The 15,507-nt window shown below is 39.8% G+C and overlaps 1 protein-coding gene across 1 annotated transcript; it reads right to left on the bottom strand.

The window, feature by feature from the left end:
* Positions 1–6: 6 nt before the first annotated feature.
* SLC38A2 (solute carrier family 38 member 2) lies at positions 7–14,518 on the bottom strand. Its single transcript, XM_081878008.1, has 16 exons — positions 14,040–14,518; positions 12,653–12,897; positions 12,198–12,279; positions 11,933–12,048; positions 8,387–8,460; positions 8,182–8,274; positions 7,911–7,992; positions 6,398–6,480; positions 5,784–5,842; positions 5,458–5,628; positions 4,521–4,600; positions 4,318–4,418; positions 3,577–3,701; positions 1,778–1,922; positions 1,569–1,666; positions 7–1,041 (listed from the first exon to the last, which is right to left on the bottom strand). Exons 2-16 carry the CDS (start codon positions 12,769–12,771, stop codon positions 943–945), a joined length of 1,527 nt encoding a protein of 508 aa, XP_081734134.1. The 5' UTR covers positions 12,772–12,897; positions 14,040–14,518; the 3' UTR covers positions 7–942.
* Between the last annotated feature and the right edge of the window lie 989 nt (positions 14,519–15,507).

Genomic DNA, 15,507 nt, shown 5'->3' with positions numbered 1-15,507 from the left:
GCTCCTATGCATCCCTCATTAATTTCAAGGGTCTTGTTTGGTTGTAGCACTAATTGGATTGGATGCTACATTTGCTACATATAAATTGTTTTAATACACCATCCATTCTAATGGTATGAAATCTTTTTTAAAACATGACAATTTGAGTAAATAGCTACTTGAAAGAGTGTGGTGGTTTATGTTGGTTGGATTAGAAATATTGCCATGGGGTTGTCTTAACATATTTTTGTTTGGTTTTAGGTTAGGATAACTAAGTTATGCGTAGAAATCATTAAACAGTTTTGAGTCTTTCAAATTAATCAACCTTTCACATAATAGGTTTCAAAAATAATTTCATATGGCCAAAAATATACTTTTAAGGATATGCCTCTATAGGCAGGCAAAACATGTTGAATTTAGAACTCTGCTTAAACAGTTTTACGGATTTCTTTTTACCCTTATTTGGATCATCAACTTACAAAACATTTTCTTAAAGTCAAAATAGTGCTTTTGAGGTCCATAAAATTTTTGGTACAAAAATAATAGTGTTTTTCTCATTCACTTTCAATGGTTAGCTTACCCTCCTGATGTAAACTAACTTATTTCTCACATCAATTGTTTCCATTAGGCACATTCAAGTAAAACAATAAAATATCCAAGTAACAATGACAAAAGCCAAACATGGCTTGATAAAATTTTACAGAGAGAGCTGTCCATTCTCTGGAATGGAATAAATAGTCACTTCCCTCAGCCAAAGATTCAGGTGGTTTGATGTTAGTATCGATTCCCATAGTGCAGAATAGTATCTTTTTTAAAAAAAAGTTCACCTATTCTCCATTCAGAAGAACCAGCATCAAAGAATCTGCATTTCGAAAGGAAGCAGAATTGCAAACGTGGGTAAGAAGTTCTGTTTTTTTTTCTTCAGTAGATGGTTTTGTAAGCACTGGAGTCCAAAGCAGATAGCTAATGGCCATTAGAAGCAGCATTGCTGGTCCAATCCAGAATGATCAAGGTCATACTTCCAGTCATCACAAATATGCCACTGATCAGGAAAAGAAGAGCCTACAAAGACATTATATAAAAAATATTGAAGGATTTTGCCAGAAACAAATAGAACTTGATAAAGAAAAGGGCCAGTTATGCACACGTAAGGGAACTTGTATACACAGCTGGGGCTCACAGTCTTCTCTCCAGTGCTGCATTTCCCAAAACCAAGACGACAAAACTTTAAACACATCTTGCCTTCTCTGTTGTGGGAGATGTAGCTGTGAAAACCTATCAAGGAACTCAAGCTTATTGTACAGTTCCTTTACACACTGATGGTTATTTCCTTTGAATCCGTGATAAAATGTCTGCTGCTAGTTAGGAATTTGATAAGAACTCAATAACTCCCTTAGTCTTCTTATATTAGCTGTACATTTCCAGCAACATAATTCTCCATAAACACATAAATGTTTCAATGTTGTTCTTTCATGACTAGCATGCTTGATAGTCACTCTGCTCATGCAGCCAAATAGCTCTTGGCGTTTTTCGATTCTACTGATCGAGCTAGACAAGCATGATAATAATAGGCACTTCTCTTTACTCACCCCAATCTTCTGAACAGATTTCATTGGTTCTTTCTTCACTAGCTTAATGTAGAAAGCAGATGGCAGTATAAAGATCAGCATGGCAGCAGCGGAGGCACCTGTGTTAATAAAAATGGTCAACATTTCTATTACAGTATTCTGATTTTTTTAATTAAAAAAAAGCTTTAGAAAATGACAGCAAGAAGAACCAAGAACAACAGAACCCTTACCAATGAATCCAAATATATCTCGAATTGTGGGAACAAAGATCACGAGAATGTTGGTGAATACCAAAAGAGCCATTGTAATTGCAGTATGGCGCCACCAACTAAATTCTTTCCCTGAACACAACAACTGTGTGATGGAACTGCGGATCTGTAAAATAAATGAAAGTTTATTAAAATCATTTTTTCAAAAAAACAACACCTTAAAGGCACATTCCAAGTACATTTTTCAAACTTTTGGAAATGTTTACAACATTGTAACAATGAGTGAGAGGGATAGCCTGTGGGGAAAATCCATTTTGAATTTTTGCTAGCCCTTATAGATAGCCAACAGGACGTGGGTGGCGCCGTGGGTTAAACCACAGAGCCTAGGACTTGCCGATCAGAAGGTCGGCGGTTCGAATCCCCGCGACGGGGTGAGCTCCCGTTGCTCGGTCCCTGCTCCTGCCAACCTAGCAGTTCGAAAGCACGTCAAAGTGCAAGTAGATAAATAGGTACCGCTCCAGCGGGAAGGTAAACGGCGTTTCTGTGCGCTGCTCTGGTTCGCCAGAAGCGGCTTAGTCATGCTGGCCACATGACCCGGAAGCTGTACACCGGCTCCCTCGGCCAATAAAGCGAGATGAGCACCGCAACCCCAGAGTCAGTCACGACTGGACCTAATTGTCAGGGGTCCCTTTACCTATAGATAGCTAAAGGTTTCAGGTTGGATCTGAAGCTAAGTTTAAATTAAGAAAATTTGCAGAAGGAATGTTCACAATTCCCTCCTCCTCTTTCCATCTCAACCTGTTCAAGAGGGCCTTCCAATTTTTCAGAGAGGCTTTGGCAGAAGATTGGTTGGGGGGGGGGGGTTCACACAGATGGTTTAATAGGGAAAGATGGATCAGGAAGCTTTCCTTATGTGAACTTCCCAACGTTAACTTTCCTTGTGATTTAAGCCTTTACTTTTAGGCTGCTTCCCTTTCAAAGTCTACCAGCTTAGAGCTAAAATGCTTAAATTTAACAACCGTGGGAATTAATCTCTTTGCCTTTCACACTCAACATTTTATGAATGAAATAACATGGAAGACAGTAATTTAAAAATTAGGTGACAAACAGTGGTTTAATTTAATACTGAAACTGTGAGCTTCGATGAAACCTCTAAAGAGACAGGTTTACAACAGACACTAGAAATCAATATAGCCTAGCGGTACACAGCAAGGTCAGGCAGGAGACCTCTTTAGTTACTGAATGACACTAAACTGCATGATTCACAGTGTACTGTTGAGGTATCTCTGATCCAGCAATGACTCCTTTGAAATGCAACAGTTAGTACAGTCATGTAATTTCTGTTACTTTTGCCACTCTTCCAGCTGTTGAGATGAACCAATGAACTTAGCTTCTTGGTTACAAACGCTCTCAAGGGTCATTTGTTCCCTGTACCATTCTGATATCTTGACGGTACTTGGGAATCCTAGTATTTTTTACAAGAACCACACGAATGGTTAAATTGAAAGAGCTGCCATTTTAACAGAGGCTCATCTTATCAGCTTTCAGAAGTATGCAAAATATGAAAGCCAAGTACCACTAGACTAATTTGCAGGGAAAGAGAGATGTCATTTTCATTATACCATGCACAGATGTATAATGGATTACACCGAAGCCTAACTAAACTAACAAAAACTAATGCAGAAAGGTGAAATAGCAGAAAATGATTATTTATTTATTATTATTATTTTAATCACAACTGGAAATTAGCAGACAAGTTCTAAATCAGCTTGATTTCCAAATTATTGTTGAAGCTGGGGGAAAAAACTTAAGTCACTTACTGGGAAAATCACAACTGGCACAGTAAGTGTCACTGCCATCAGGACTGCCAGACGAACAATAAGGAGAAGAACATCAGCTCCCAGGACTTCAGCGTAAGTATGAAGCAACTCTGGCTCAACATTTCCTGCAAAGAAAATTGTGTTTTAATAGGATGTTAATTACTGTAGATGGAATATATATATAACAGGAAAATCCCTGTGCTCTGTTTAAATACATATCAATTTATTCTCAAATGGAGGTTTCCAATTATGCTTCTACTTGTTCTACTTATTTACATGTATTGGTTCTCATATAAAACCAGAGAGCTATGTTTTGCCATCACTCACATTTCTAAGACCATTCACTCCCCTTGCAACATGATCCTAAGCATCTCTACTTAGAAGCAAGCCCTCCTGAATCTAATGAGACTTGCTTCTTATTAGCAGTGCATTTCAAACTGCGAGTCTGCACTCCTTTGAATAAATTACTCAGAAATGATATTCAAATAAGTTAACTGGACTTTAGAGAGCTCTCCTCTGAGATTACATCCATAGTGGCAAGATGCAAAGAGCACACATGCACTTACAACACATTTAAAGTCCCACTGGTTTCAGTCCGAAAACCAGCACATTCCTAGACCTCTCCCAGCAAAATTAACATTAAGGGTGGTTTATTTTGGTTGGTTTGTGTCTGGCCAAAACGTGCGCCGAACGTTTAGGTACAAAAAAAAAAAAAAGGAAACAGAAACAGAAGTTGCTCACCATAAAATGTCAGGTAGCCGAAGACAGCAGCCAGAAGATACATGAGGAACATGGCAAAAAATGAAACATTGGAGACTTTCATCATTCTTCTGCGGCTTCGCCTGTTTCAAAGGAACAAAATGTATTATTGATTCTGAAATTATGTGCTTCCATTCCTGTTTCTATAAAATATCTGACGTGTAACATGCGCTAGTCTTACTTACCCTTTCAGTTCTTCATAAATAGGAAGAATAGCAGGATGGCAGACGAAGGAAAATGTTAAGATTGGTACAGCATAGACAGTCTGAAAAGCACAAAATTAAAAATGCACTTATGAATATTTCTGTAATATTAACTTGTAAGCATATTTCTTCATTAGGTAAAGGCTGCAGTGCTAGTAAGCACACTCCAGGTATTTTGGGTTAAAATTCCCACCCCTGACAGTTGTCTATACTAGCTAGATCTTATGGAAGTTATAGTCCACAGTAGAGGGGTGGCATCAGACTGGGGAAGGATTCACGAGGGAGCTAGCTTCATTTTTTTAAAAAGTGGGATTTAAACCTAAATCAGCATGCGCAAGATTGCACAGAAAGGCTGTAATCCTAACCTCCAGTCCAGACTGCTAGAGGGTGCTATGATTGGGTGGCCATCCCTACCCATTGGCCTCTGCCTGCCTTCACAATAGCCGGGGTAAAACCCCAAACAAATTGTTCTTGGTCTGGAGCAGGACCAGTCATGCATCTTACAAGCCTATGCGCACTTTCCTGGAAGTAAGCTCCACTGAGTGTGGTGGGGGCCTTTCAACAGCTTCAGAACCCACAATGCATCTTTATAGGCAATAGGCCAGATAGCCGTTTTGCATGGCAAAAATTCAAAACACAGGCATTTGCTAAATAGGGATTGGATTGTTCAGGTTGTTAAAAGCCAGCAGTGTACTTAAGTTATTGGCAGGCTTGTGCCCAAGACAAAAATGTTCTCCAGCTTACAGTCATATCCTGTTTAACGTAAGGACCTTTCAAGAAGCACTGAACCTTGCCACAAGTACACAGTGCTCTTGTAAGAGAAAAAGGATTTTTCAGCAGTCAATGAGGCTTTAAAATAGTCACAATTAAATTTCTAATTTGATTATTTTCTCCCACCCCCTCTTGTATTAATATTTACCTGTGAATTGAAGATGAAATATTTTGGTGTGCATTGGTCATCACTGGTTATATTAACTTCTGAGACATGAAAAGGTGCAGTGGTTGACAGATGTTCTAGGGTGGTATTCAGAGTTGCATTAATCAAGTCACTTTCCAGTCCACATGGAATTTGAAATTTCTTGCAAATGACCTAACGGAGAATGACAAAGAGTTCTGCCCATTACTTTCACGGGATACATTTGTTCTATAAAATAATGACTGGACATAATTAGAAGTCACTAGCAATCTCACTTGAATTAAATATCCTAAACACTTAAATGTACGCCTAGAAAATGTTGCACTTACGACAATAAGGAAGAAGACCATGCACAACAAGGAAAATCCACTGGTGTAACCCAGATAACCTGTAACAGAAAAATGCTATAAGTTAGTCCTTGTAACACATTTGGGAGATGGCACATTCAGTAGCATGGTCTGCACAACTCAAAAGTGAGTTTCTAAGAGAATATATTTACAGGAATGGATATTGTTAATATATTGATTCAATATCACTGAGCAACTAGAAAGTGCACACCTTTGTTTTAGCCATTATCTGGGATTTCCTATCCATTCTATTATCCCAAATCAACACATCCAATAAGAACGTTATTAGATTTAATGTGGTGGTGTCATCCTACTCTTTCATACTTTCTTAGCCCCCCCCCCAACTTCAATAAAGCTTACACCCAGGTAAATGGATATAAAACTGATGCTCAAGTATATTGCCTTCATATTGGCATATATCTGTATTTCATCAACTAGGAGGGCTTCGGAAACTGTTGTGACACTTAGCTCTCCATGCACAATAAAACCGAGCAGAATGTAGAAGTGGCTTCCATATTACAGGTGCCATGTTAAGCACAAAGAGGACTGCCATTATTTCCCAATTTGTTCACCCTAGTTTCATCAATATCACTTACCTAAATTTTTCAACAATGACAAAGGAAGAATGAGCCACAAGGATACCAATATAACCAAATAATCACCGTTGAGGTACCATTCTCTGTAAGAAAAGAAAGAAATCTTTGCTGAAAAACTGCATGGTCACCACATCTATAATTTAAAAATATATTGTTATCACAGTGCAATAGAGAAACACAGGACAGCAGTACTGGTCCAGAGTACCTATGCAAGTGAGTTCCCGTTAATGGCTATGTTTCTGTAAGGTCCTGTCTTTTGGGAGTACTTTACTTTTCTACAGCTGTCAATAGGAAAGACCCTCTTGTGCAGAAGTGATTGTGCTATGTTGGGTCACAGCAACTACATTGGACTAAGTACCACAGATATCAATGAGACTGAGCTCCAGTTAACACCTTCAGAAGGACTGGCAGCCTAAACCAAAATATGCTTACTCAGAAGCAAGTCTGAGTCCAGTGAGAGTTTACTTCCTAAGTGGTATGGCACAGGACTCGGAGGGGGGTTATAGGAGGCCTTACACACTCTTTAATGGGATGAAGTTGTACTTGCATGCAAATGGGTATTCAAACATGCCATGGAAGAGCACTGCTATGCCCAATGGATAACCCTCTTTATGTGGGCAGAGAAACCACCTGGGAAAGGGTTATTCCCAAAGAAATTAATAATTGTTATCGTTTTAGCTATTCAAAAATGCAATGAGCATAGTTCAGAGAAAGCTACATGAATCTAAGCACCATTGAGTTTGATGTGGCTTAGCAGTCTGCTTACAATCTAAGGAATACAATGAGGTTTAGGTATTGCAAACTTTCAATGGGTCGCAAGCATTGTCTCCACTAAAATATGGGGGAATCTCACACTCTGATCATGGTATTAGAATTCCTGTAGAAACACAACTCATGCCCCTGAATGCTTGTGCCCAAATATTTACTTCTGATTCAAGAGTAACATCACTGCAGTGATTAAGATGGGATGATACAATAATATTGTGTGTGAATAGTTACAGATAGGTAGCCGTGTTGGTCTGCCATAGTCAAAACAAAACAAATTCCTTCCAGTAGCACCTTAAAGACCAACTAAGTCAGTTCTTGGTATGAGCTTTCGTGTGCATGCACACTTCTTCAGTGTATCTGAAGTTGGTCTTTAAGGTGCTACTGGAAGGAATTGTGTATGAAGGCAGTGTTAAAAAACTACCATACACATGCTGGCTTCAAAGAACATGTTGGAACTACAGCTTGGTTACATTTTCAGAACAAAGTAATTGGACTGGCCAGTCAGTGAACACTGATCCTGTTTACATGTCCTGCTATTTTGTCAAACAACAAGGCTTTTTTCTAACCCCTTTCCTATAGGCCGTATCATATGTCAAACAGACCACTCAATAAGTAGGCCAGTATAACTGGAGCTCAACCATGATCTCTTCTTACACGTTTCAACGGAAGACATCAGATAAAATTTCTACAATGCCTACTTCTGTTCCCACTAACAGTTTCTCTGCTGAGCAGTTCGAAGACTTACCCTGTGCTCTCTTTGACGTTCAAAAATGCCTTGATGACCAATGGTAACTCATATTTCACAATGTAGAGGTAGCTGGACATAGCTGCAGGTGAATGATATTGTACATCAATGCAAATAGAGAGCATGGCACATAAGAGCCACAGAAACATGTTTCTTGGTGTCGCTTTTAGGTTGCTAATGGAAACATGTTGTGTGACAAGCTCATCTCATCAGAACAAAGGAGAAAACTGTTATAAAGTGTAAAAAGGGACATTTATCTGAAAAACCTCACCTCCAATGTTCTGCATTGTAATAGATCCAGATGCTGCAAGTTTCCCAGCCATTCCAAAGGCCTTCATTCCCAATTGTTCATATAGCAGAGACCCTACAGCAACAAGAAACAGAGCAGTTGCTAGAGTGTAATTTACAGTTCCATGTTTTTAATTTATAAAGTGTAGGGAGGCGGATTTCTTAGTCACAAGTAGATGTTAACATACCTCCTTCATTGGCAGTCTTCAAGAGGAGATGAACGGAGTACAAAGAAAATATTGACACGAAGAACAGAAGAATTCTTTAAAAAAACACACATAAACAAACAACTTTTACTTTGGCTGAAATAAGCATCTAAATTGCAACAAGAAAAGGTAACAAAATCAGGTTCAGTTCTGCCAAAGTGATGCACTTCCCCAGTGATTTCAGTCGGGAAGATTTAAGTACACACTTGACTTTTTAATTGAGACCAGTTTCATTTACAAGTGATAAAATGATAACTGAAGAAAATATTGAAATAATTCTAAAAATGAATGTAATAAGAACAGTGGTGCTCTTTATAAGAAACTATCCCAACAAGGATTACATATGATCCCATTAACAGGCCTCTAAAGGTGGACTACCTGCCTTTAGGCTGGTTCAGACTCATGCTGGGTTAACCACAAGCCCTTTCTATGCAAACAGTTCTCCATATTGGGATATTGAAAGGGGAAGCAAAATGTTACTTCCCTTTCTTTTCTGTTCATTTTAGTACATACAAAAATAAATGGAGCTCATGATTCTTAAGTTTAGACACTCAAAAATGGTTATAGTTTTGAGTTTTTTAATCAGAATATTGAACACTGGCATCTCCTGCAGTGGAGCTATAATGATAAAATGCCAGCATCTCAATCCAGTACTCATGTTGATTTACGGGAATGCCCAATCTGATCATAGATACAAGCAATGCACATAGTTCAGTTATTTGAATTGAACTTCCTTACATAAAATGGATGCAATCCAGCACATGCTTAAATCCCAGTAATCTAAGGAGTAGCACTCCACTGAACTAAATAGACAAACTGATTACAGATTGCCCCCAATTAGACTTGGCTTCATGGCTATGTTAACGTGAATGCCCATTGTTGCAGAGTCATTTACATAAGACAAATAAATTCTACCAATAAGAATTTCATCATTATAATCAACAAAAATAGAGCTATCTAGATAAAAATCAAGGTGAACTATATAGGAGATGTTGGAAAATTCAAGTGGAAGCTAATATGCTTGCTTCTGGGATTGTATACTTGAATACCATTAAACATATACACAAAATCTATGCAAAAATATAGATCTGTTCTTCATCCAACATGAAATCTACAAAGCAACTGCTCTATAGCAAAAAGGCATATTAGTGGGAACTTGTTTTTCCTTTTAAGATGCCACTGATACTTAAATTACATGTTCCAAAACAAAACTGAGCTATTTAAGACTTTAAACTAATAGCCCAATCAAAGGCAGATTTACTCAGAAGTTCCCTTGTGTTTAAGTGGAGTTGCTCACATGTAAATGTGCATAAAACTAGCAGCACAAGACTTAACATGCTTATTCGGAAGCAAGTCCAACACCCATGAAAGCTACTCTGCACTTAGGACTCTGCCTTAAAGTACATTTTGGAGAAATTAAGTTTTCCATGGAAAACAAATAAAACTTAAAACTTCGTCTGATAAAACAACACACTGAATTCAGTATGCACACATACCGAAAGGACAGCTTTGTGTTGGTTACAATGCCATCAGCATAATGCATGCCAGTAGTACACACTGCAGGGCAAAGTGTAATGCAAGGCCCATTTGATTTCAATACGGGGAGATATATAAAATGAGACAACTGCCATAGACCAAAATGTGCTTCCACTAAAGCTGGTTTTGGTGACAACAGCAACGTTACCAGCATACTGCATTTTGGGTCATCTCTAAATGACTGTCAGTGAGTCATTTTGAAGGACCAGAGAAGACAGAAACGTAAGTTCAAAGACTCTGAATATGCTTAAAGTTCTGCTTAGAAGTAAATATGTTGAGCCACATAAAAAGGAGTTTAAAAATAACATTGCATCCACCTTAAAAACATACAGCATAAGGCACATTTACTGATTTCACGTTACAAAGTTCCCTGCCACAAGCTTCAACGTAAGTATGCCCTATAATGCAATCCTATCAAGTCCAATGGGACTTTACACACACATAAGTGTGCATAGGAAGGTGGCCTTAAAGTGCTTTTGAACCTCTCTCTCTGTTGGGAGTGCCTGTGTGAGACAGAAATGCAACTTTAAATGTACTTGTATAGGATTCTTAAATCAATTTCTAATGATGGATGAATCCATCACAAAAATCCCCAAGATGTTTCACCTAGAAGTATTCTGTCTGAAGTGTATATTTAGCCCTGCACCTATCATTTTTTACACATAGTTGTACACACTGGGACATAACTTTATAAATATTAATTTAAACCATTCCTCCTGGGATGGAGCAATTTCTTTAGTTCCTATTAAGGCTTCATAGTGTAAAAATCAGAAAATTAGATCTCTGTATTTTTGCCCCACTAAGACAGACATAGGCAAACTCTGGCCCTCCAGATGTTTGGGACTACAATTCCCATCATCCCTGACCACTGGTCCTGTTAGCCAGGGATCATGGGAATTGAAGTCCCAAACATCTGGAAGGCCGGAGTTTGCCTATGCCTGCTATAAGAGTTCCACTGTAATAGATGCTACAATGACCATCTCTCATGGCTTTGCTTTTCCAAGGATACATGTTCTCAATATACACTGCCCTCTACAGGAAACATATACTGTACACAATATGCAGGTATGTATACAGGCAAGCGATCTCCTTGTTTTCCACGCCAGTGAGCACGTAGCTACAAACCTATTTGCCTAGAAATTTATTCTCCAGTTTCTTAATCCCCAAGGACTATGAATATATACAATTTTTAACCTGAAAGGTGTATTAGTGTGTATCCCAAGGCTGAGGCAAACGGTAATTTAAGGGGGGAAATTGACAAGAAAGTGCAGAGATGAAATAGACAAGCACTTTGTGCTGCTAGGAACAGAAATGCCTTATGATATTATATATGCAAGTCTAGCTGCAGGATGCTATGGGCCAGGAATCAGGATGGGTATGTGAGGTTTCACATGAGTCGGAGAAGCATGCAATGACATTTAAACTGGAGAAAGCATGCATTTACGAATGGCAGTAATGGGTATTAACCAAAACTGGAATACTTAAAAGCACTTGAAAACACTTAGTACTTAACACACTGGAAAATGCACATGTAATGTCATTTCTTCCTTAGAATGAATAAAAACATTTCTTTCCCCTTACAACTATTTTTGAAAGATGCTAAGGCAGGATAGGACAGGTGAAATCCAGCAAACAAACTGTTTTGAGTCCATTTATTTTAACAGGAGAGATTTAAACATGTGCTTAACTTCCCGGCTGAAATCATCAACTGAGGCTCTCAAGGATGCTTAATTTTAGACTGATCTCAAGCATGGTTCACTAAATGGGTAGATGCTTAGGATCCATGCCTGGTCCCAGTGGGATTAAACTGGTTTATGTTCAAATAGTCTTGGAGTTCTAATGTGTGTTCATTCACTTGGCAACTGAGCCCAAGTTTCCTTTCCATGGTTACATTTTAGGCATCGTTACATTTTAAAATGGCAAATGGAAAATATTAGCATGCACAAACATCAACAATATAATGCTGCAATTCTGCTGCATTCAAATACTTACACAAAGAGAGCAATTCCAGTGTTTGCCATGGCATAAGAAAGCCCAAGGATGCCACTGCCCACAATAGCATTGCTCAGATTAAATACTGACATTCCAAAGGAAGTAGTACCTGGACGCTGTGAATAAGAGAAAAGTGTGGTGGAGGTGGTTAATAATTTGTTCAGAAACAATTATTTGCAAATGGTTTTAATTTGCAGGGGGTAGGGGGAAAGCCTAGTCTTCACTTATGTACTCAACGCTAAAAATATTAGTGATGCATGCTTACATATTCAGTTTCATATTTCTTCTTCCCAGGATTGGATTCAAGTAAAAAGTTTTGGTTTTCTGGATCCATGTCTACATAATGGCTGTGAGAAGGGGGGAAAGAAGGAAAACAAAGCAACTTAAGTATTATCACTTTTTTTAAAAAAAGCAACATAAAACAACACTGGGGTGGTTCTTTTTTTATTGTGTAATCCACCGATTTCAAATGGGCTTATTTTAAAATAAGATTTGGTCTGGGAAAGGTTCAGTTTTTGCTGCTGTACGTACAGTACAAACTGAGATACTGGCCATTCTTACGACATTTTTTTTTAAAGGTAAATTTGGGGATGAAGGTTGAAATCCACTTCAGAGATTTGTCATTGATCTGAAGAGGACTGCGTATGATTTATTATTATTATTATTATTATTATTATTATTATTATTATTATTAAAGCAATGCACAGAAACATCTCTGACCTCTTCATAGCAGCTGGTTTGGTTGGGTAGGGGTAGTTGAAGTCATTGCTGTTGGAACTGTAGCTGCTACTGTCTTCATCAGGAGTAGTGTTGAGTTTGCCCATTTCAGCTTTGCTCATGATGGGATCCAGGATGCCTTTTTGGGGGGTACCGGATTAAAAGCAGGCAAATCAACTATTTGGGATAGTGGCAGCAAGCCTGGGCTCCTCTTGATCTTTTGTCCTTGGCTGCTGGACTTGCCTTGTCTGTGAAGGTAAAAAAAAAAAAAAGGGAAACGTCAATACTGCAGTAGTCCTCCCGAATTGGGTCACGTGAGCAGCCGCTGCCGCCGCTTCTGCTCACCGCGGCTGATTCATAGGCAGCCAGGCGAGTGGAAAAGTACCAGCAGAGATGGGAGGGAGGAGGGAGGATGGCAAGGGAAGGAAAAGTACAAGAGAGTAGAACAAAGATAATCTCCAGCTTCGACACGGCAGCCCCCGCCACTGGGGGAGATCTGCGTGGGAAAGGCAAGGGGGTGCGCAACACAACACAACACAACACAACACAACACAACACAACACAACACAACACAACACAACACAACACAACACAACACAACACAACACAACACAACACAACACAACACAACACAACACAACACATATCGACCTATACAACCCATTTCGACCTATACATCACTTGCTCTCCACTCTCCCCCCCCCCCCCGCAAGACATTTAAAGCTAGTCATTTTAATTATAAGGGTTGACTTCTGAAAGGGTAGACTAAACCAGGAGAAACCCGAAGTTGCAAAGGCTAGTTTCAGGTTCACGAAAATCGACTTGTGTCCAGCCCAGCCAGAAATGACACACTGACACACACAAACCTCTGTACAGGTTTGGGCAGCCAGCCAACTCCACCCCATCTGAACGGAAAATGATGCAACCCCGTCGGGCGATTGTCACATTCCCTTTCAGTACATTAACCACCCTGCCTTGCTCGTTATCCTTTCAATGGCCATTCCCTGCTATTTCTTTCTTCCACTCTTCCTCATAATAATAATAATAATAATAATAATAATAATAATAATAATAATAATAAAATAATAATAATAAAAAAGAGGGGTCCCTGCATTTTTAAAATGGAAAAAATGCAAATCAGTCACAAGACTGCACCAGCAGCGCCTGTTTTCTAGTGGGTCTTCCCCATCCCAAGCTCTCCAAAGATGCAGCAACGCTGGCTGGGCTAATTTTTTTATTATTTAACACCCAATCTTACGTAAAGGAACGATTTGGGGTTTTTTGCTGTTGCCATGCCTTCGCTACCACAGCAGCAAACCAGCCCCCTCCCCGTGATCACAGATTTCCCCCCCCCAAACCCCCTGAAACAGCCCAAGATGATTTTTTTTACCTCGATCAGTGAAGCCTTGGATATTCCGGATCTCCTTTCCACCCCACAAAAATTAAAATACAAAAAAAAATCTGAGATCTCCGCGATTTAATTCGCTTCTTCAACGGAAGCAAAAACGACAAAAACCCTCAGATATTAACAATTAAAAGGCCCAGTAAGAAAGAAATATATATATACAAATTAAAATATCAGCAATAGGTTTTGTTTTAAATTGTTTCGTAAAAAAAAAAAAAGCCGGTATAAAATAATAATAATTTATGGTTCTTTTATTAAATAAAACAAGAAGAATCGCGACGAAAATTCTGGAGGCGGAGAGTGAGGTATGCGGCTTGGACGCTTGGCGAGGAGGTTGGCTTTTTGTGTTTTTCTCTATTGTGAGCCGCCGAGCAGCAGCGCAGGATCAGCTCTCGCGGAACGTCGCGCTCAGGTCTGGGGAATGTCTGGCGATGCCTCCGCTTTTGAGGGCGGAATGCGGCGACGTCAGAGAAGGGGGAGCGGCCCAAGGACAGGGCGCGGCTTCCCCTCGACAACGTGCAGCAGCCGCTTCTTTGTATACCAACACGGAGCTCCGCCGCTCCGCCCCGGGAGCTCTTCCGACTCCGCCCTACGAGGCCGCTCCGGGGACGCTGTTTAACCCTCGGGAGGAGCCAAGAAGCGGATCACGAGGCTGTTACTTAGCAGCCGGGCGAAACTTGACGCCGGCGATTCTTCGAAATGATGGAGGCTTCAAATGACAATGAGGGCAGGGCTTTGCTTTTGGATCCTAAGTTTTTTTTTCCCCCTGGGTGCCTTCCGCCTCAGTTTCCCCATCGGCAAAACCAGAACAACACAGTGTGGTTTGCAGTGCCGGATTTATGTACAGTGGTACCTCGGGTTACATACGCTTCAGGTTGCATACGCTTCTGGTTACAGACTCCGCTAACCCAGAAATAGTGCTTCAGGTTAAGAACTTTGCTTCAGGATGAGAACAGAAATTGTGCTCCAGCAGCGCGGCAGCAGCAGCAGGAGGCCCCATTAGCTAAAGTGGTGCTTCAGGTTAAGAACAGTTTCAGGTTGAGAACGGACCTCCGGAACGAATTAAGTACTTAACCCGAGGTACCAAGCTAAACAAGCTATTCAAGTTGTTGAAACATTTCATTCCAAATCTGCTAAACAGAGCCAGACAGAGGATGATGACCGATGGGTGTCCTGCTGCCCCCAACATAAATCAAACCAAATTGTAAATTATACTAAATTGTACAGAACACCCTCTGGACACGGTAATGTTTTCTGAAATGCCACCACAGCTCACTAGTCTAAATTTTTGGTCCATCAGCTGCTGATTTCATAGATAAATGTAATATCACTGAATTATCATATGCAGTGCATTTTCCCCCGGGGGTACGCAGGGGTGCGCATACTCCTAAACATTTTGTGAAATTATGTTTGGCCTCATTGAGGGGCAGTATTTCAATATGAGTAGGAAAAT

Source organism: Podarcis erhardii, assembly GCF_964252035.2.
Source record: "Podarcis erhardii genome assembly, chromosome: 10".
Taxonomy (NCBI): Eukaryota; Metazoa; Chordata; class Lepidosauria; order Squamata; family Lacertidae; genus Podarcis; species Podarcis erhardii.
This window is presented reverse-complemented; position numbering and strand designations above follow the sequence as displayed.